Genomic DNA, 20,987 nt, shown 5'->3' with positions numbered 1-20,987 from the left:
GGTTTCAAATCCTTAGTGTTTAAAAAGAAGCAGCATCCAATCATTTCAACAATTAATTCATTAATTAATTACATAATTTCCTATTAATTAAGACCACTTCATCAACTCTTATTTTAAAGCCATATACTATACTGTTTTTATAATATAAATGCCCTACAAAAGACTATAATTCAAACAGAATACTAAAATGCTTCAGTATGAAAAAAACTCTTTCTTCATTTAAACTGTAGAACACAGCTTACTATATCTGTAGCAAGCTGTGACTACAGTTTATTCAACACATAGAGAGTTAAAGCCCTTCATTTCAGACTTCAAATGCAATACCAGCATTTAAATACCAGTAATGCACTGAACATCTATCAGTAACTGCCTTTCTTCACCCCTACTGCTTTACTGTTACAGTGGCCCTCCCCAAATAAGATGCAAGATATTCTGGTCTGAGTGGGAGTCCATTAATAAGCAGAGAGACCCTCGATGACTGCTATGCTTCTTTTGCCAAAAGTACAGCCACAGATGCAGGTTTCCCAGCCTATTATTAAATGTACAAAAGATACTAAAAGAAGGAGCCAATGGTATTATACATGTCACAGAATTAATAAGAATAAAATATACCTGCAGGATCCCATCGTGCAATCTGAGGCTCTTCAAAGAAAGCAATGGTGCTTGGAATTTTAACTGTGATCCCAACTGGAGGATAAATAAGAGTTTCACTTTCCTTGTCATCTGTTTTTGTGGTAGAACTGTTTACTTTAAGGGGATCTGGGGGATATGGAAATATTTCAATGCCCGTATCCAGTATCTGAAAAGTCAGTATGAAAAACAATGAACTGTCACTGCATTTGCTTTAACAATGAGTTTAAAATGAATTACAATTTCTAACACATTATATACAATTCAGAAAAAAACAACCATTTGGGCATCTTTCTGGGCAAAACAAAATCAAGTACATCATTTTCTGTTCACCCAACTGGTGTCAGTAAATTATGCACCATAATAAGGTTCTTCTCATGTAGTCTTGAATTTGCATGACAATGGCACCATGCCTCCTGCTAAGTCACACTAAAAGTAGAGACACCATGTTTAATTTCTTACCAGGGTAATTCATGGACTCCACAACCAGAAACTGTAGGGTATCAGTAGAGCTCCTTTCGAACCTATTCCAAATTTGAGGGTAGAGTGGGAAGGCTGGATACAGAGTAACTCGTTACTTAGTTACTGCACCTGATTAACTGGGAAACTGCAGTTGGGCCAATTCCTTTTTTTCAATGTAGGGGAGAACCAGAAAGAAAAGCAGAGCACAGTAAATTAAAAATAATTACTTTCAGCACTTCTCTAAATATTTGAGCAGGTCATTATTTTTCCAAGTGGCTAGTCATACCATTAATGCTAACACTTTGAATGTGCCATGATGTAGAGTCCATACATCGTTAACTGTGATCCAGATGCTTCCATGATCAGTTAGCAACCCCGGAAATGGAGAAGCCAACAGAAGAGGGTGGGGATGAACACCCAGTACTGTCCAAAGATAGTCTAAACTATTGCAGTTTGTTCTTCTTTTGGCTTTTCCCGGTTAGGGGTTGAAACAGCGGAACTCCAGTCCGCTAATGATTGGCAGTAGATTTTTACGGTGCCGAGCTGCCAACCAGACACCCAACCTTCAACGAAGGCACGCCTATTCACGCATGTCTTTCGAACGCCACTCAACCGTGGGGGGGACATACAGAAGGCGCTCCAGTCAAGAATCGAATGGGAGAACCTCTTGCTGTGAGGTGACAATGCTACTGCTGCACCACCTCGGCTTGTAGTCTAGACTATCGCAGTGGTCACATGAAATAAAAATGGATGTACAGCTTGTAGTGCACAGGCCATAGACACACACTTTGCTCTACCAAGTTACTTGTAGAAGCCTTCACTGTATGTGAACAAAGCATGCTTACGCACTTTGGAGAAGGTATAGGGTATATTAGGCTCTTTCTTCAAAAAGACTGCATATCATTTTCCATAGAAGGGATTAGGTTACAGTAGGAAAAGTACCCTCTGTCTCCCCCAACCTCCCATTTACAGACACTTGGAAGAAGAAAGGGAATGAGTGGGTTAACAACAAAAAGGGGAGAGTAAAAAATATGAACAAAGAGACTCAGCACATTTCTCTAGCTTTTTACACTTCGCAAGACTATTTTTGCATATCATCCTTATTTCATATCACTTTTGTGCGATGAAAACATTTTTTAATTTACAATTTAATAATGACATATTAATATATCTTACCTGCATTACTGTTCAAAATATAATAAAAGAAATGTGATAATATAAAGCATAACATACTATAGAAGATATATTTATCAAGTAAAATCAATTTTGTATTCATCTGCAGTACAGAAGGTGATGTTTCTTAAATGATAAATCCAAAATGTTCTTTTTAACAACAGATGTAATATATTGCCACCTGTCTAGGCTGTCTGAGATCTTACAAAGCTATAAAATGTTGATTTAAGTGTGCTTCAGCGGGTGCTCCAAAAAACCTCCCTAAGAGTACTGTCAGTTTGTATTATAAAAAGACATGCAAGGTCACATTTCTCAGGCTTCAGTCTCCTAAATGTGATCCAGTTTCTTTCAGATGTGTAAAAAGCAGGTAAAATGTGTCACATTTGATAACAGTTTTAATGAAGTGTATAGTGAGGTTAAAATGTGCACCTTTCTACTTAAAACTCTGTTGTTACTAAGACAAAATGATTTAGTATTGATTGAATTTGTAGTAATGTTAAATTACCCTTTCAGTATAGAACAGGGAAGTAAAAGCAACACAAGGAACAGCTCCTTAAAATGAGGTATAATTGAGAGGTATACATAAGTCCACCAGTGTACCTGTCCATCCTTACTTATAAGTGCTACCTCTAACTTTAACGTTGCTGCTGCCCATTACTCCAACTGTATACATTACCTTATGAAAACCTCCTTCCATAACATTGTCACTATTCAGACAAAGTATGTCTAACAGTTTTTTCTCTTTTTTTTCTTCTGTGTAGTTCTAACATTTTTTTTTTTAGGTTAGTTCCTTTCAACATGTAGACATCAATGTAATGTGCATTTTCTGCATGTAAAAACAAATGCAGATAATTATTCCTTCATCCACATCACGCTGGGCAGGACTATGACTGTTTCTGTTTGTCACTCATCCACTGGAGTGGGTGAAATCAAAGTTGTAAACACCAACCCCTTTACATTTTTTTATGAGTACAGAAGTATTATGTTTGCTTCCTCATCTGCTTTCTACCCAGTACAGTGAAAATGTGGTGCTTGTTCATAGGTTCATAGGTTCATACTAGGCTATCTGCCCGAGGGCATTTACAAGCCTAGCCCATCGTTTTGTGGCTTACGCCACCCCTTTAGTATGGGGAACTATACCCATTATTTTGCTGTGCCTCTGTCGAGCAGTGACACTGAGGTAATCCCTGGGGTATATCTGCGATCTCCCATCCATTGGTCAAGATTTCTCTTGAACAAGGCCAGCGAGGTGCTCTGCCTCACATGTACCGGGATTTTGTTCCACAGCATAGGGAGTCTTTGGGTGATGAATCTATCCCTCCAGCACGTCCTATTAATAGCCGTGTCAAGGTTTAAGTCTCCCGCCCTTGTGGCTCTGATGGATCTAGATTTTTTGGGGTGAAGCATATTCATCAAATCTGGGTTTGACATGGCCTTGTATGTTAGGCAAAGGTCACCTCTGAGCAAGCGGTGCGACTGAATAGAGCTGGAGTTCTTTCAGTCGGGCAGCATAGGACAGATTTTGAGACCCTTTATCCTTTTGGTGAGGAACTTTGTGGCCTCTCCAGCTGCTGCAAGTGTTGGGTCAGATACATTCCAAATGGGGCATTGTACTCAATCATTGGTCTGATGAGTGATGAGTAAAGGGAGACTATGACCTCCCTTGATCTAGATGAGAATCCCTTCATGATAAGGTGGGCAATGTAGAAGGTCTTCCTAACTACTTTAGCTACATGGGTGTCGAATGACAGACTACTATCAACCTGGGTCCCCAGGTCCCTGATAACTTCTTCTGTGCTCAGTGGATTGCCACCTATTTGGTAGCTAGGGGTAACCTTGTTTTTCCCGAAGGGTATGACTATGCATTTTTTGGCATTTAACTTTAGGCCGTGGCTCTGGCACCAGTTATCCGTTTCTGTGAGACCCTTCTGAAGGATATCTATGTCAGATATGTTTTCTACTATGGCGCCCAGTTTGCAGTCATCTGCAAACTTTGTCAGCCATAACCCTCCTGTGTTTGCTTGTACTTGGAAAAGTAGATGCCAAACAAGAGTGGGCCCAGGACTGAGCCCTGTGGGACACCACTTGTGACAGGCTTTGAGTCTGACATGGCGCCAGCAACTCTGACCCTGTGGGTTCTGTCACTCAGCCAGTTTGCAACCCATCTTGTGATGTATGGGTTGACATTTAAGCAGATGAGTTTTTCAATGATACCCGAGTGGGGTATTGTATCGAAGGCCTTAGCCAGATCGAGGTAGGCTGTATGGACTGCCTTTCCCTCATCAATGGCTTTGGTGACTGTTTCGAAAAAGTCAACCAAGTTTAAAAGGCATGATCTGCCTTTGACAAAGCCAAACTGGGTTGGATCCAAAGTCTGCAAATTCCCTATGTCTTTATTTATGAGGTCCATTATGATCCTCTCCATGGCTTTGCAGATAAGGTAATGGGCCGGTAATTTCCAGGGTCGGTGGAGGCACCGCCTTTGTGAAGTGGTACCACAGTTGCAGTGCGCCACTCCCTGGGTACGTATCCAGAGGTAAGACTTTGATTAAACAGCTGTCCTAGCTGTGGGTTTAATTCCTCATTGAGTTCATGGAGCACACAGCCGGGGACACCATCAGGTCCCATGGATGCTGTGTTTTTTGCTTTGGAGAGAGTAGTTCTCACTTGGGCGCTGGAGATGTTTGGGGGCCCCCAATCGTTTGGTATAGGTATCTCTCCTTTTGGGGGAGGGGAGAAGTTTGCACTGAACCTGTCAGCCAGTATGTTGGCAATGTCTGTAGGATCAGTAATCTTCACATCATTTTGAACTAGCTCTGAGCATATCTGGGAGTTTCCTCCCAGGTTTCTAACATAGCTAAAGAAGGCCTTATGATTGTCTTTTGAGTCTTTAGCTATTTTTCTCGAAATTTGCTTTGGATGATTTTATGAGAGCTCTTAGTTTTTACTTATAGTGATCAAGGGTGTCTTACCTTTTAAGGATTTTGCTCTATCTTGTAGTAGCTTCCTCCTTTTGTTGTAGAGTTTGTTTATGGCTGGGGTCCACCAGACTGGATGCTTGCCTTTGGTACAAAGAGTCTTTGTTTTGCTTGGGATTGCCTTATCCATGCAGTCCTGCAGGTGCTGGTAGAAGGCATTTGTAAGTGATTCAGCGGCTTGAGTACTGTTTTCCGCTGGCTATGGGGCCTTAAAGGAGACCACACTAGTCTTTAGAAGTGTGAAGTCGGCTTTTGAGAAGTTCTTTACTGTGGTATTTTTATTTCAGGTGGGGTGGGATGAGGACCTCCAGCGAGATTAGTTTGTGATCTGATCTCACCAGTGAGGGGTACACCTCCGGTGTTGAGCATTGTGCTCCCATGTTCGTGATGATGAGATCAAGTATGTTATCTCCTCTTGTGGGGATGGTGACTAGTTGTTCCATGGCATTTGAGTTTATGAATTCCAGGAACTTTTGGGCTAGGGTGTTTGGGCTTGAGTAGTGTTCCCAGTCTATATTAGGGTAATTGAAGTCACCTAGTATGATGATGTTTGGTGATACATTTATCCCTCTAGTGTTTTCAGGAAGGCCATGTGAGGTTCCTGAGTTTGTGAGGGTGGCCTGTAACATGCTACAATTTGCAGAGCAGTCTTGCCTATGGTTAATTGCACCTGGATGGTCTCCGATGCATCGTGCGTTGCCACCAGTCTTGAGGTGTGGGTGTCCTTGATGAATATTGATACCCCTCCTTTCTTGGTATTGTCCGGATTTTGGGGCGGAACGCATGATATGAGGTAAAACCTGATAGCGCTGGGGTGCTCTCAGGAGCCTTGAACCAGGTTTCTGTCACAGCACAGACATTGATGTTCTCCATACTGAGAAGGGCCTCGAAAAGTCGTGCATTTTGAGATTTAGACTTCTGGCATTGAGCAGCATTACCCTTAGTTTTTTCCTTTTTGTGTTCTAGGGTGGTAGGTTTAGAATTTGAGCCTTGCCTAAAAAGGCACTATGGGGTGGCAAGGGCCTTTGCCAATATCCCGAATCCCAGGGGTGACAGGTGCAAGCCGTCCCTTGCGAAGCAGCGTGGCTTGTCCAGCATGTCATCCCAGGCAGACAGACACTGGATCCCCTTTGAATGACACCAGTGTTTAAGCCAATTGTTAAAGCTGATCATCTTATCTCTGTATTGTGGCATCATTCTTGGTGAAGGTAGGATACTACTCAAGGTCAGGGTCATACCTGCCTGGGCTACATAATCAGAGAGCTCCTCAATGTCTCTTTTCATGTAGTCCAAGGAGGTACGTCTCAGGTCGTTTACACCAGCGTGGACAATGACTGAGTCATATTTGTACCTGCTGTTGAGAGACCTGAGTGCTTGCGTTATGTGGCGGATTCTAGCGCCCGACAGGCAGCTTACTGTGACCTTCTCCTTACTCAGTCTGTGTCTCCCAAATGGTTTGCAAAGAGGGACTTTAATAGCAGAGATGATGAAATGAGAAGTCCTGCATATTATGAAAGGTTTTAGATTTGCTGAAGTGGTCACTGCTGATACCCATGGATTGGGCCATACTCTGTACCTGGTCTTACAACTTGGTGCCACAACTAGTGATCTTGATGATGAAGCTTTTACTTGATCTGACCACTTCACATAGCTGGCCAACTCTGGAATGAACTGTCATACCTGGGCCTTTTACAGTGCAGAAAATTTGGTATAATCACCCTTGACATTTTGAACTCTGTATATTGCCAATGGTTTGCCATTGGTTAGGATGACTTACTGCAGGTTAATAACTAGACCCCTCCTTCCTCACTCATAATTATACCCCCAAGCTGCATGAAACAATGTTTGACTTTGAGCATTTTGAACTTCAGAGGAAAGGTGAAAGGCTTCAGCAAAGGACACATCATACTGAGCTGCTTGAGAACAAGCTTGCCCTGGATAACCACATTACTTTTCACCAGGCTGAGATCACTTGGAGAAGGCCTATGTACTTGTCCTGGATGACCTCTGCATCAGCACAGCAACTTGGCAGCACACTTCCATGTGGTGTGGAGGCTGTGCAGTCTAACCTGCCTCACTAGCTACCAAAAGGCCTTATCTGGAGATGATTGTAAATTAGCTGGTCAGTACTTTACTGTCGAGCATGAAGTAATCAAATTAAGCAACTCCAGGCTGCTCACAGAGGTTGTGTTAGCTTTTCCAGAGAATTGATTCTGTCTTTCATTTGGAGTGAATTTTGCTTAGCGAATTATTCCAGCACATGTACTTCTGCTCGTGGACTTGATCTCTGTCCACTGAGTTTATTCCTAGTTGCTTGTAGCACTAGGGTCCATACCAGAACAGACTTCCCTTTCTTGTGGATGGACTACATTTAGCTGATCTAAAAGTCTTAATCATCACTATCCTCAAGCACGCTAATAAACTGGACAATTACTGATTTGTCCCATACCCTTCATTTATTGGAAAGATCCATGAGAAAGAAATGCTTTTGTAGCTACATTCTTACTTGAGCGATAGTAACATAATCCATAACTGTCTGATTTTTAAGCAAGACATAGCACTGAGATGGTTGTTATGATCTACTTGGGGTGAGGGATCAACGACTATACTCAGCAGTCGATGAACTCGATTTATTATCTGCATTTGACAAGGTGAACTATTTTACTGGACTGATAGCATAATTTTAGCATAAATCATGTTTTCATAGACTGTTTTGGCTTATATCTCTCTGGATGACTGTAGAGAAAAGTCCTTAAAGCTATGGAGTTAATTTCTCCACTTTTTACTTTCTGGATTATGGTGTTCGGTTGGGTACTAATTCGATTGACTATTATTCACCATGTATATACTTCCTCTGGAACATGTTATCAGAAGGAATGATTTGCAATATCATTACTTTGCTCATGACAAGCAGCTTTATTTCACCTTTACTCAGAAGCCCATGTCAGCTGTTAATCATCTAGCCAGTCACTTGGCAATGATCAATCATTGAATGACTTATAATCAACTAAAACTCAATACCTCTAAGGGAGTTGTGAGAGTCATACATACTACACTTCGGAACTCCTCATTCCTACTTCTACCTCCTAATTTTGTCGCTCAACATCACATACAATAAAGAAAAGCATACTATTTATGTCTAGGGCATGAGAGCTGAAGATAATTACAGATGATAAACTGACACTAAAGGACCAGATTTCAGCTGTTACCAATTTTTCTTGCTTTGATCTCAGCGGCATCATCCTAGTCAAGCAAATCATTCCACTCTCAGATCTATACAATGTTACACCTGCTATTTTCCTCCCACAAAGACTAATTTAACTTCCAGTGCCTATGGTTATCAGATTCTGAAGTTAATCACCTGCAGCTTGTATAAAACTGTGCAACCTGGCTATAGCTTACCTAGGTAGTTGTTGTTGTTTGTCTTTCAGCTTTTTGCCAGTAAGGGGTCGCCACAGTGGAACTCTGGTCCGCTAATGATTGGCAGTAAATTTTTACGAAACGCCGAGGTGCCAGCTCGACACCCAACCTTCAACGAAGGCACGCCCATTTACGCACGCATGTCTTTCGAACGCTACCCAACCGCGGGGAGGACATGCAGACTCCACACAGAAGGCACTCCCAAGCCAAGCCGAGAACCAAACGGGAGAACCTCTTGATGTGAGGTAACAATGCTACCGCCGTGCCATCACACTACCACATTATGCCAGTTTAGCATGTGTGCACTAGATTCCCAGGCACAAAATCATGCAGTTATTTCTACATGCCCAGGGTCTTCCTTATCTACAAGATATGTAAAGTAGATTCTCTTTACTATTTGGTACTAGCAAATCCAGTCTCTATATGTATCTTCTCAGGGGCTGTTTGCAGTTTCAGTGATGGTTTTGGGATACAGGCTTTGGCCCACCAAGAGTCATGCTTCTGGAACTCCTACCTGGATGGCTAACACAGTCTCCAGTGATGAGTTAATTTCAGCGTTCCCTGAAGGCCTGTTTATTTAATCTATTATATGACTAACTTTTCCTTAGGTAACATCAACAGCAGTCATACTGTTAATAACTTTTATTACATTTTCCATTTGTTTATATTACTCTCTTAAAACTAATCTGTTTCATTTTGCTTTATATTTCTAACTGCTCATTTTTTATTTTGCACATTGTTTTATTATTGCCTTCATCTCCTTGAATATACTCTTTGTACAGTGCTTAGGTACAAGCATGTAAATAAACTTGAACTTCAATTTGCACTGTTGAATCTGCAAATGTCCCCATTATTTACTTCACTGTTTTTTAAAATCTGCCATTTTTCATGCCTTTTCCACATTCATTACCAGGCTGATTGGTTTCAGAAACACTCACTCCATCTGACTGAAAGCTATTAGACTATAGTATTATTCATAGTTATTGAAACATTCAAGAAATTCCTCTAGAATGGCTGAATTACTTTGTGTGTGAGCACTGTGAATTTTAAATATGCCCAGTCCCCCACATTCTCGAGTTGGGTGATTCAGGACATTAAACCAATTAACTGCACTTTCCATTGGCAGTATTTGAAACACTTTTCTCTGTATTCACAAGGCAACATAATCTGACCCAGTTGTCAAAGTTATAAATGCAGATTCAGTAAAATTACATTCTACTTCTGTATGAAGCTGAAAACAAACGCTTTTGCCTTGGGCTTTCAGCTTGACTGACCACTAGGTATTACCAGTGCTAGATATGTCTCCATTTCTTTTTTCCTCTTTCAGCTGAACACTGTGAAGTCCCTTTCTTTGGTTACAAACTTCAGTGAAATTATTGTTGCCCTGTACCTACAAGTCTACTTATCAGGTTTACACTGTTTCTTCTCAAGCTTGCTATCCTCATCTTGTGCATGCATTTGAGATTCTAATTGTGTTTGTTTTTGGGCATCATCTGTGGGATGGTGTCATTTTATTTCTATTTCAGTTACAAAGTGTATGCTTCCTTTTTGTCATAGAATTGTCTTTTATTTGCAATTTTAGCTCCCTCTGCAGCCCTTTTAAATGGAGAAGATGTTAAATGAAGGTCCCATCTGTCTGTGTTGAAAGAAGCTCAGGTGGATGTAAAAGATTCCACAGAATATATAAAAAACAAGATTACAGGAAGTTCCTTGGTCAGATTGCCTCTAGTCATATGAAAACTGCCTCGGGTCTCCTTTGAAAAGGGGACACTTGCCTACTGTGGCTAACCAGTTTGGCTATTTCACTCACCCTGCACACATCCAGCAATTTATCATGTGTAAAATCTAGCTCTTACTAACGCATGTCTGACTTTATCATCTATACTGGTATAGACAATATTATTTCCTGCAAGCCACCAAATGTAGTTTTCTGCTCTTCCTTTCAGTTACAAAAGCATCTAGTTTTTAGTGAAGAGAAAATGCCTTACATAAAAAGGATTTGTCTTTAGTACAGAATGCGCCTGACATTTATCTGTTATGACTGAGCACTTGTCTTCTTCCTCTTTTTTAAGGTTAAAAATGATAAATGCTTTTACAGCTACCTCATCTGCAATATGGGCCTTTTTCTCCTTTCATAAAATTCTACTCAAAGTTCATACACACCTATGAAATTCTACTCAAAGTGAGGCACAGCTCAAAGTTTGTTTGTGTCTTTTGGCTTTTCCCGGTTAGGGTCGCCACAGCGGAACTCCGGTACGCTAATGATTGGCAGTAGATTTTTACGTACTGGCTTGCCGAGCCTAACGCACAACTTTCAACAAGGGAACGCCCATTCACGTCGCTACACAGAAGACGCTTTAACTGAGAATCGAACGGGCAACGTCAAACTGTGAGGCGACAACGCTACTGCAGCACCACCACCGCAGTTTTTTTCACAGCTCAAAGTATTGAATCCAAAGTTTCCAGTTTCCAGACAACTTACCATCTAGTTTCAGAAAAACTGGTCTTTCAGATGCAGACATGCTGTGTCAAAATGAAGAAATTGGTAATTCAGTATTTTTGTGTTCAGAATATAAAACCTATTATGTAACAGTGAAAAAAAGAAGTTATGTCTTACCATAATGTTCCATCTGTATTGTTGATCCTCATTCAGTCATTACGCCGGCCATTTTCCAAGCTCGCGTCAGCTTCAAACTCTCCAGCTAAACTCTCACCCACAATACCCCTCTCTGTTACCTCAGATTGAGTTTTCAAGTCAAAGAATGTAGAGGCTACCTCTGGTCAAATAACCTAAGAAAACGGATGGTGAGATCCACTAGAAACCACAGGACGGGGAAGGAGGGAGGGTTGTAATGACTGAACGAGGATCAACAATACAGATGGAACATTATGGTAAGACATAACTTCTTTATCTGATATTGTTAATCTTCGTTCATTCCTTACGCATGGGACAGAGTCCCCAGCTACCTCTATTCCTGGGAAGCTCTCATGGAAGGACATTCTTGAGCACCATAGAACCGAAAGATGCTCTTCCGCTGGAGGCCAAATCCAATTTGTAATGATTGATGAAGGTATGAGGCGTAGCCCAAGTTGCAGCTGCACAGATGTCATGTAAAGAAGCTCTGGCATGGAAGTCAGCAGAAGTTGCCACTGACCTTGTTGAATGAGCTTTCATGGTAGTAGGCAACGAGATATTACGTTGTGTATAAATAAAGGTTACACAGTCCTTCAACCATCTAGCTAATGTGACCTTAGCAACAGCAGATCCTAATCTAGGTCCAGAAAAGGCCAAAAATAACTGGTCAGATTTACGAAAAGGTTTAGTCCTGTTTAAGTAAAAATGGATTTGCCTGTGTATATCTAGGGTACGTAGGTAATACTCTCCTCTGTTTGAATGATTGGGAAAGAAAACTAGCAATTCAATGGCTTGATTAATGGACATTTCAGAGATCACTTTAGGCAGAAATGACGGATTAGTTCTTAGAGACACTCTATCTCTATGAAAAATCAAGTATGGACTCTTGATACATAAAGCCTGAAGCTCAGAAATGCATCTAACAGAAGTAATGGCGACCAAAAACAAGGTTTTCCATGACAAATACTTGAGGTCGCAAGAAGAGGCTGGTTCGAAAGGTGACATTGTCAGAGCTTGTAGAACTAATGATAAATCCCATGGTTGAATAGGTTCTCTAAAAGGTGGCTTCAGATGATTCATACCTTTTATGAAGGTCTTGCACAATTTATGGGACATAAGAGAGGAATCTTGGACACCCTCATGTAAATTAGAAATTGCAGCCAAATGAACTCTAATGGTGGAGGCTGATAGACCCCGATTGAAACAGGTCGGCCAGATAGTCTAGTATTATCGACACTGGTGCTGAAAAGGAGTCTACTTGTTTATCTTTCAGCCAACAGGTAAATATTTTCCACTTGCTCAGATAAGTAATTCTAGTGGAAGATTTATGAGAAGCAATGAGAATATCACATACTGGTAAAGAAAGATCATTCTGCCTGGCAATCAAGGGAATTGGAGTAGCCAAGCCATGAGCGTCAGGCTGTTCAAGTTAGGATGAATCAGGTTCTGTGGATGTGAGATCAACTCCGGGGTTGGATGGAGAATCCATGGTTGATCTAGTAGGTGAGGCCAAAGGAAGGGGAACCAAATCTGTTGAGGCCAATATGGTGCTATGAGGATCACCTTGCTCTTCAACCGACGGGCTTTCTTCAGAAACTGGGGAATGAGGGGAAAGGGTGGAAATGCATAAAGAAGACCCAAGGGCCAATCGTGGACTAGAGCATCCCTGGGTGACTGTCCCGGACGGGGAATCAGGGTGAAGTAGTTGCTGCATTTGTAGTTGGTCGGAGATGCAAAGAGGTCGCACCAAGGATGGCCCCAGCAGTGGAAGATCTCTGCCACTATCAAGGGATTCAGCGACCACTCGTGAGGTTGAAGAATGCACCTGCTGAGTCTGTTTGCTATCACGTTGGAACTCCCGAGAATGTGCATTGCTAGAAGAAAACGGTTGGTAGCTATCGCCCATTGCCATATCCTCATAGCCTCTTGACAAAGGGGGTAAGATTTGGTTCCACCTTGCTTGTTGATGTACCAGACCACCACCATGTTGTCTGATTGAATCGCAATTGTCCCAGATGGCAGCAGGGGATGGAATGCTTGCAATGCCAGAAGCACCGCCCTCAGCTCTGTAACATTTATATGCAGAAGGGCCTCCAGTTCGGACCAAGTGCCTTGGACTGTCTATCCCTGACATAGCCCCCCCCACCCCATCAGGGAGGCGTCCGTGGTCACTGTGGCCTTGGATTGCTGTGGAGAGAAGGGGCGAGACCATTGTGAGAGACTGTGTGTCATCCACCAATTTAAGTCTTGTTTGCACGTGTGGGTTACTCGAATCATGGCTGAAAGAGGATGCTGAAAAGGATACCACTGGGTAAGCAGTAGCCATTGTAGAAGCTTCATGTGAAACCTGGCCAGGGGAACAATGGTGATGGAGGCTGCCATAGAACCCAATAGCTGTAGAACCGAGTGAGCCGTGGATTTTTCCTTTGAAAGGATTGGAATTAGTTGTTGCTTTATCCTTAGAATTCTGTGCTCTGGAATAGCAGCTCTGCAGTTTTTTGTGTCCAAGATAACCTCTATGAATTCAGTCGACTGAGATGGGGTGAGATTGGATTTTTGCCAGTTTATGGTTATGCCTAGCCTTTGAGCAGCAAGGAGAGAGTATGCCAGGGCTTTTTCCAGTAGATGTCTGGTAGGGGCAGAAATGAGCCAGTTGTCTAGGTATGGAAACACCTGGAACCCTTGAAGTCGCAAGTGAGCTGTGACAACTGCCATGCACTTTGTGAACACTCTGGGGGCTGTAGAGAGTCCGAAGGGCAGTACTCTGAACTGGTAGTGACTGGCTCCCACAAGGAAGTGCAGAAATCTTCTTGATGGCCTGTCCACCTTTATGTGGTAGTACGCATCTTGAAGATCTATAGAGCACATCCAATCGTCTTTTTCCAAAAGCGGGAGGATGGACTGTATTGTGACCATCCAGAATTTTTGTACTCTCACAATCTTGTTCAATACACTGAGATCCAAAATTGGTCTCCAGGCCCCGGTTTTCTTTGGCACCAAAAATTGTCTTGAGTAGAATCCGGATCCTATCTGGTCTGGAGGGATTATTTGGATGACTCTTTTTCTTAGCAGCTTTTCTATCTCTAGTGCTGCTTCTTCCCTTTGACTGGGTGGAACGTCAGGAAGATTTTTTGAAGGGACAGGACAAAGATCGAAGGGGATATGATAACCTCTGGTTATAATCCTTTGTACCCAAGAATTGGTGGTGATGGTTAGCCAGGCAGAAGGGTACAAGGAGAAACGTCCCCCAACCACCTCCAGAGGAAAGGAGTTGGGACACTCTTCAGGAGCGCTGGTAGGATTGACCAGTGAAAGAATCCCTGGAACAGTGGTTACGCGGACCCCCTCTGCCCTGAAAGGAGCATCTTCCCTGTGAGTTTCCCCCTCTGCCTCTGGGGGAGAACTCGGCCTGTGTGTCACAGAAAGGACCCTGAGATTTCGTGAACCATATCTTCACACTCTTTTGGTTTTGGGAGAAAGCACGTTGAGGGGGAAGAATAACGGACACCTATGGCAGAAAGGGTCTTACTGTCTTGTTCACAGCTGGTCAGTGTGCTTTTAAGTTTGGGCCCAAACAACAAGGAGGCCTCAATGGGGGCATTAAGAAAGGAAGACTTAAAGGGTTCCGCAAAGTTGCACAAGCACATCCAGGCATGTCGTCTCAAGACTGCAGCTGAACCCACTGCTCTAGCTGCTTCTTCTGATGCATGAGATATCAATCGCATAGAGGAGTTAGATATAGATTCAATGGTGGTCAGCTGAAAGGCCACTTTGTTATGGACTTCATCAGACACGGCACCAGCCAAGGCTTCAGAGAGCTCAGAAACCAGATCCGTCTGAAGTCTGGTAAAATGTGCCATATAATTCAGGGACCTGATAGCAAAGATCGCTGAAGCAAAGGTGCGCTTCCCTATCCTGCCCAGGGCTCGGGACTCTTTGTTAGGTGGATGGACAGTCTGGCTTTCTTCTTCTGCCAGATCCTTTTTTGTTGCGGCCGCCACCACCAAAGCATCCACAGGAAGACCTTTGGACCAATGGGGATCCGAAGTAGGAGGGGACAAGATCTTATCTGGCCTCCGGGGAATAGCTTCAACGGTATCAGGAGCCTTCCAAGACAAATAAAATACTGGTGGCATCTCCTTTTTGCTACAGTAAGAACTACAATAGTGAGGAAAATGAAACAGTTATGTAATCATAATGAATTTTATAAGTCAACAATTGGATGCTAAACAGACAGACAATGAAAGGTGTCACAAAAGAGAGCTTTAATCTGCAAACATGTGGTATCTAGAATGGTTCAAAAAGTATGTTTGGGATTGGCCTGAGAAAGATGCAAAACATACATTTGCATTCACACTACGCTTTATTACGGCTGTACTATTGCTTAGATTCACACGATACGCATACCTGTTTATTACAGGCTGCACTGTTGCTTGGAATCATATGATAAACATACCTTGTAATTACAACATCCCTATTTAAAGAACAATACTATGTGTAATGTATAGCAAGCTGATATATTTTTATAAATCATGTGTTTCTAGTAGTACATAACACATGCTAATCAACGTTTTGAATTAAAGTTAATACTGAACAATGTACAATAAAATAATCACTCAGTAATCAATTTGAAATCCTTCATGAATAGCCAAGTTGGGTTGTGACAACCTATCAGAATTTAAAGCTAGATTGTTTTTGACAGCCATGATTAATCTTGCAAGTAAAGGTTTTCATTCTAAAGTAATGAATGGTATTTCACAATTTAGTGAAGAATGCAGGATTTCATTCTATCATCTTCTAGTATCGGGAAAACTAAAGTAAAGAGCCAGTTCAACTTCAACTTTATTTTTTTTCAACAAACAAACATCTATTAAATTTTCACATATGGCATAGGCAATCTTACATTAATATAAACGAAAAACAAACAAAATGACACAACTTTAGCAGCAAACAGTATATATCACAGACATCATTGAAACAACTGTAGTTGTAAACATTATATATCACTTATAATCTATCCAGCCATTGTCAGTTAAGCATTATATAGTTCATTCAAATCCTGCATCTTAAACCTCATTCCTGCTCTGTGTTTATTGTTCACACAATTCCCATTTTTTCCTATGTAATTTGCTCCTTCCCTTTTCTAAAGATCCCATTTCCAGTTGTTTTAGCTGTGTTACTATATTTACTACTTCTAGTAAAGTTGGTCTAAACTTTGATTTCCATTTTCTAGTAATTGCTTTTTTGGCAGCCACCATAATTAGACTCAGCAAGGCTTTACTATGTCTAGGCCACACCTCTCAAACTGGAAATATCAAAAATCTGGACAAAGACGCATGAAAAATAAGTACAAATGGCCAAAATCTGTATGCTGATTAACATAAAATGTGCATACACAATTATTTAACCCCACCCACTCCAATGTAATTGTGGGATACCAACTTTTAAATGCAAACTGAAGAACAGTCAACAAAAATATGATCATGAAACACAAAATAAGCAGAAGAACAATAATGTTTTATTTAGATTAATATCTGAACCCGTGGAAAACTAAAATATAATTTTCTTTTATAAAAATAAACTGTGGCTGTGCTTCAGCCGTCTTCATTAATATTAAATAACATAAAATTTAAACTAGAACAAAAGTGCTTTATATTATTAACATCTGAACTTGTATAAAACTAAAATACAATTTTCTTATATAAAAAGGAAATTAACTTGTACTAGCCTGCAGCTTATGGGGTACCTTTATTCACGTCATTTCCACCTTTCCAATTTCTTAACTCCGACAAAGCTAACAGGAATAAATAAGCGCCCTTGGTTAAGTAAAGTAACCGGTCATTAATTTCACATTTAACCATACATGACTCTCAACTGTCTCTGATTCTGACTCACATTTTAGCTCTGTCCCTCTTAATCCCTCCAAAAACTGGTGACTTTTGGAGGAAAATTGGTGAATTGAACTTAACAAATAATGACAATGATTAGAGTTATAGTCTTCTTTTACTTCAGAGAATGTATTATTAATTCATATTTTTGTATTATGTAATCAGTTTGACCAGACAGTGACAACTGAAGTGAATGCAGGGCTAATACCGTTAGGTAACACTATTAAAAACAGCTGCACCCCCCCCCCACAAAAAAAAAGTCAAGTGCATCTCTGAGGATGGGGCAGCTGAATGTTGACACACACAGAACATCATTGCTGCTGCTGTTTCTGTAATACACTATTAACCTCCACATTCCATTCATTTGCAAAAGTTAAATGTCAGTCATTTCACCATAAACATACATTCAACAGTTAAGCTATTTTAAACACTGTCTGCAGTTTAAACAGTATTCCTTACCACGCACCAACTATCTGACATTTTTTAGCCATGAGCCATGTGATCCATAAAACTTAAAATGCATTTAATTTATATAACTATATTACTACTATCAATATATATATATATATATATATATATATATATATATCACCCAAGTCTCAACTTAAAAAAAAAATGTCTAATACTGATCCTCAGCTTAGGGTGCTTGCAAGCTGGATCTGTTGTTAGAAGAGTGTTGGTCAGACTCTTCTGCAGCTAAAACACGCTCAGTTACTACTAGTATTTCTAGACTCAATTACTTTAAACTGAGAATTAAATCAGACACCTTGCTAAATTAAATACTGTGATATATTTAGATTTTTTTCTGCATGCAATACCATTTAACATGGTTAGTGGTGGAAGGTAGCAGGTTACTATTTGCACCCACTAAAAAGACATATACAATACTACTGCAAAACAGCTACCATCCAAAAAAACTACTTTTAAAGAACCCTATCCATACTTAGTATCAATTACAAAAATCACCAACATCAGGAAAAAAATAATCCTTGGTCTCTTTTAGAAAAAAAAAAAAAAAAAAAGCATATGCACATACATGCTCAATGGCACATGCACAACTCAATATGTTACCCAGTCCAATCTTTTAAAAATTTACATTTTAACGCAATTTATATAAGTAAGGAAAGCATAGCCAGTAAAGTACAGATACTTGAAATTTTAGCTCTTCTGCATGACTCATTTATACGATGTATGACAGAAACATGGCTAAAGCCAAGTAAATTCAGTGGAACTCAAATATACTAGCTATCTTAAAACTGTGGCTAAAACCAAGCATATACAGTTAACTTCCTTAGCCAAAACTCTGTCTACATCACAAGAAATAGAACAAGAACAAAAGTAGAAAGTGAATCCTATACCTAACCAAATGCCTCCTTCAGGCAGCACTAATAGACGTTAATTATAATGATCATAGGTTCATAGGTTCATACTAGGCTAACTGCCCTAGGGTATTTATAAGCTTAGCCAGAGTGTGTTTGGCTTTCACCACCCATTTTAAATTTATTTTGCTATGCCCTTTTTCGAGGTTAGTATACTGTGCCTCTGTCTAACAGTGACACAGAAGTGATACCCGGGGTAAACCTACGATCTCCCATCCACTCATCAAGATTCCTCTTGAAGAGAGTCAATGAGGGACTCTGCCTAACCTGGACTGGGATTTTATTCCAGAGTGAAGGGAGCCTCTGGGTTATGAATCTGCCCTCCAGCATGTCCTATTTATTTCAGTGCTGAGGTTCAAGTCTCTCGAGCATGTAGTTCGATGGGATTTGGATTTTCTGAGGTGCAGCATGTCCATTAATTCCGGGTTGGACATGGCTTTATCGCCAGGTACAGATCGCCTCTGAGCAGGCGGTATGCCACTGAGTAGAGCTGGAGTTTCTTTAACCGGGCAGCATATGGCATCTGTTTGAGCCCTTTGATCCTCTTGGTGAGGTACTTTTGGGGTCTTTCCAGTTGCTGCAGTTGTCTGGTAAGGTACATCCCAAAAGGGGCATTGTACTCAATTATGGGCCTGATGAGGGATGAGTAAAGAGGCACGATGACCTCCCCTGATCTAGATGTGAATCCCTTCATGATTAGGTGGGCTATATAAAATGTTCTTCGAACCACTTTGGCCACATGGTTGTCAAATGAGAGATTGCTATCAACTTGGGTCCCCAGGTCCCTAATTACTTCTTTTGCACTTAATGGATTACCACCTATGTGGTAATTTGTGGGCACTTTGTTTTTGCCAAAGGGGATGACTATACACTTTTTGGCGTTTAGCTTGAGGCCATGGCTCTGGCACCAGTTGTCTGTTTCTATGAGGCCCTTTTGGAGGATGCTTGTGTCGACTGGAGAGTCAATTATGGCGCCCAGTTTGCAGTCATCTGCGAACTTGGTCAGCCACAGTCCTTCCGTGTTGGCCTGTACCTCCGAGAAATATATACCGAACAAGAGAGGTCCCAGGACTGAGCCTTGTGGGACGCCACTTGTAACTGGTTTGGAGTCTGACATGGCTCCAGCAATTCTAACCATGTGGGTTCTGTCCTTGAGCCAGTTTGCAACCCATCTAGTGACATAGGGGTTTATATTTAAGCTGGTGAGCTTATCTATAATGCCCGAGTGGGGTAGTGTATCGAAGGCTTTTGCAAGGTCCAGGTAGGCTGTGTGGACCACCTTCCCCTCGTCAATGGCCTTGGTGACTGTTTCAAAGAAATCGACCAGGTTTAAGAGGCAGGATCTGCCCATAACAAAGCCGAACTGGGTAGGATCCAGTGTCTGTAGGTCCCCAATATCTTTATTTATGAGGTCCATGATGATCCTTTCCATAGCTTTGCAGACCAAGCTAGTCAGGCTTATGGGGCAATAGTTTCCAGGATCCGTTGAGGCACCACCTTTGTGGAGAGGGACCACTATTGCTGTACGCCACTCTTTGGGTACATATCCTGTAGAAAGGCTGAGATTGAACAGTAGTTTTATGTTTGGGTTTAGCTCTTCTTGGAGTTCATGTAGGACGCAGCCCGGGACACCGTCTGGTCCCATTGATGCTGTGTTTTTTGCTTTGGAGAGGGCGGCTCTTACCTGAGCACCTGAGACCTCAGGGGGGCAGCACTCTGCTGGGATAGATATTTGCCCTTTTGGTGGGGAGGGGGGAAGAAAAAAACATAAATCTTCATATCAGTAAAGCTGTTTCCAGTGGTGGAAGGTAGCAGGTAACTATGGTACTGACTTGCTACCAGTAGAAATAGTTATATGTTGCAATACAAAGCTACTTGTAGTAGTTGAATGTACAGCACCATACCTCTCAACCATACCGAATTACTCGTTTTTTACCGAGTTTTGGGGTCCAAATGAAGGGGTGCCACGATTCCCGAGTGGCACCTCTTCATTCCCGATTTTTTACATTTATTTTTTAAGTTTTAAAATACCGCACTGTCGAAGCTGACGTCATCACGTGCGCGATGACGTCAGCTCCGTTGGGGCTACCAGCCAGTTGGAAATGAGCTCAAGGAGCTCACGTTGTTATTTTCAGCTGGTCTGGCTGTAAATGCGAGCGGGAAATCTCGCTCGTGATTACAGGGAAGTTCAACAACAGCAGCACTCACTTTAATGCAGGCAAAACGGAATTTCTGATGTTTGGATGCTCGTTTTATCCTCTGATGATGTTAACAGCAACAGTGGATGCGACAAGATTGCAAGCATATTGCATCTCAGGCTCAGCTGCTCAGTAAGAGTGCATTATTTTTTATGTAAATTCAGTGTAAGTCAGACTTATTTAAATTTTTATGCCCATGCAAAATCATTTCTAAATGTAATGTA

At 41.4% G+C, this 20,987-nt stretch overlaps 1 protein-coding gene across 2 annotated transcripts in view; it reads right to left on the bottom strand.

Moving 5' to 3' along the window:
• Positions 1 to 20,987, bottom strand: part of DNAI7 (dynein axonemal intermediate chain 7) — a 1,345,687-nt gene that overhangs the window by 244,729 nt on the left and 1,079,971 nt on the right. For both annotated transcript variants that reach the window (XM_044087675.1, XM_044087676.1), the window contains exon 11: positions 613 to 799. In XM_044087675.1, the coding sequence (XP_043943610.1) occupies positions 613 to 799 (187 nt within the window). The remainder of the gene's footprint in view (positions 1 to 612; positions 800 to 20,987) is intronic.

The sequence above is a fragment of the Protopterus annectens genome, chromosome 11.part0 (assembly GCF_019279795.1).
Source record: "Protopterus annectens isolate FY-2018-M chromosome 11.part0, PAN1.0, whole genome shotgun sequence".
NCBI classification, from domain to species: Eukaryota; Metazoa; Chordata; order Ceratodontiformes; family Protopteridae; genus Protopterus; species Protopterus annectens.
The sequence above is the reverse complement of the archived record's forward strand: the minus strand, read 5'-3'. Positions and strand labels throughout refer to the sequence as shown.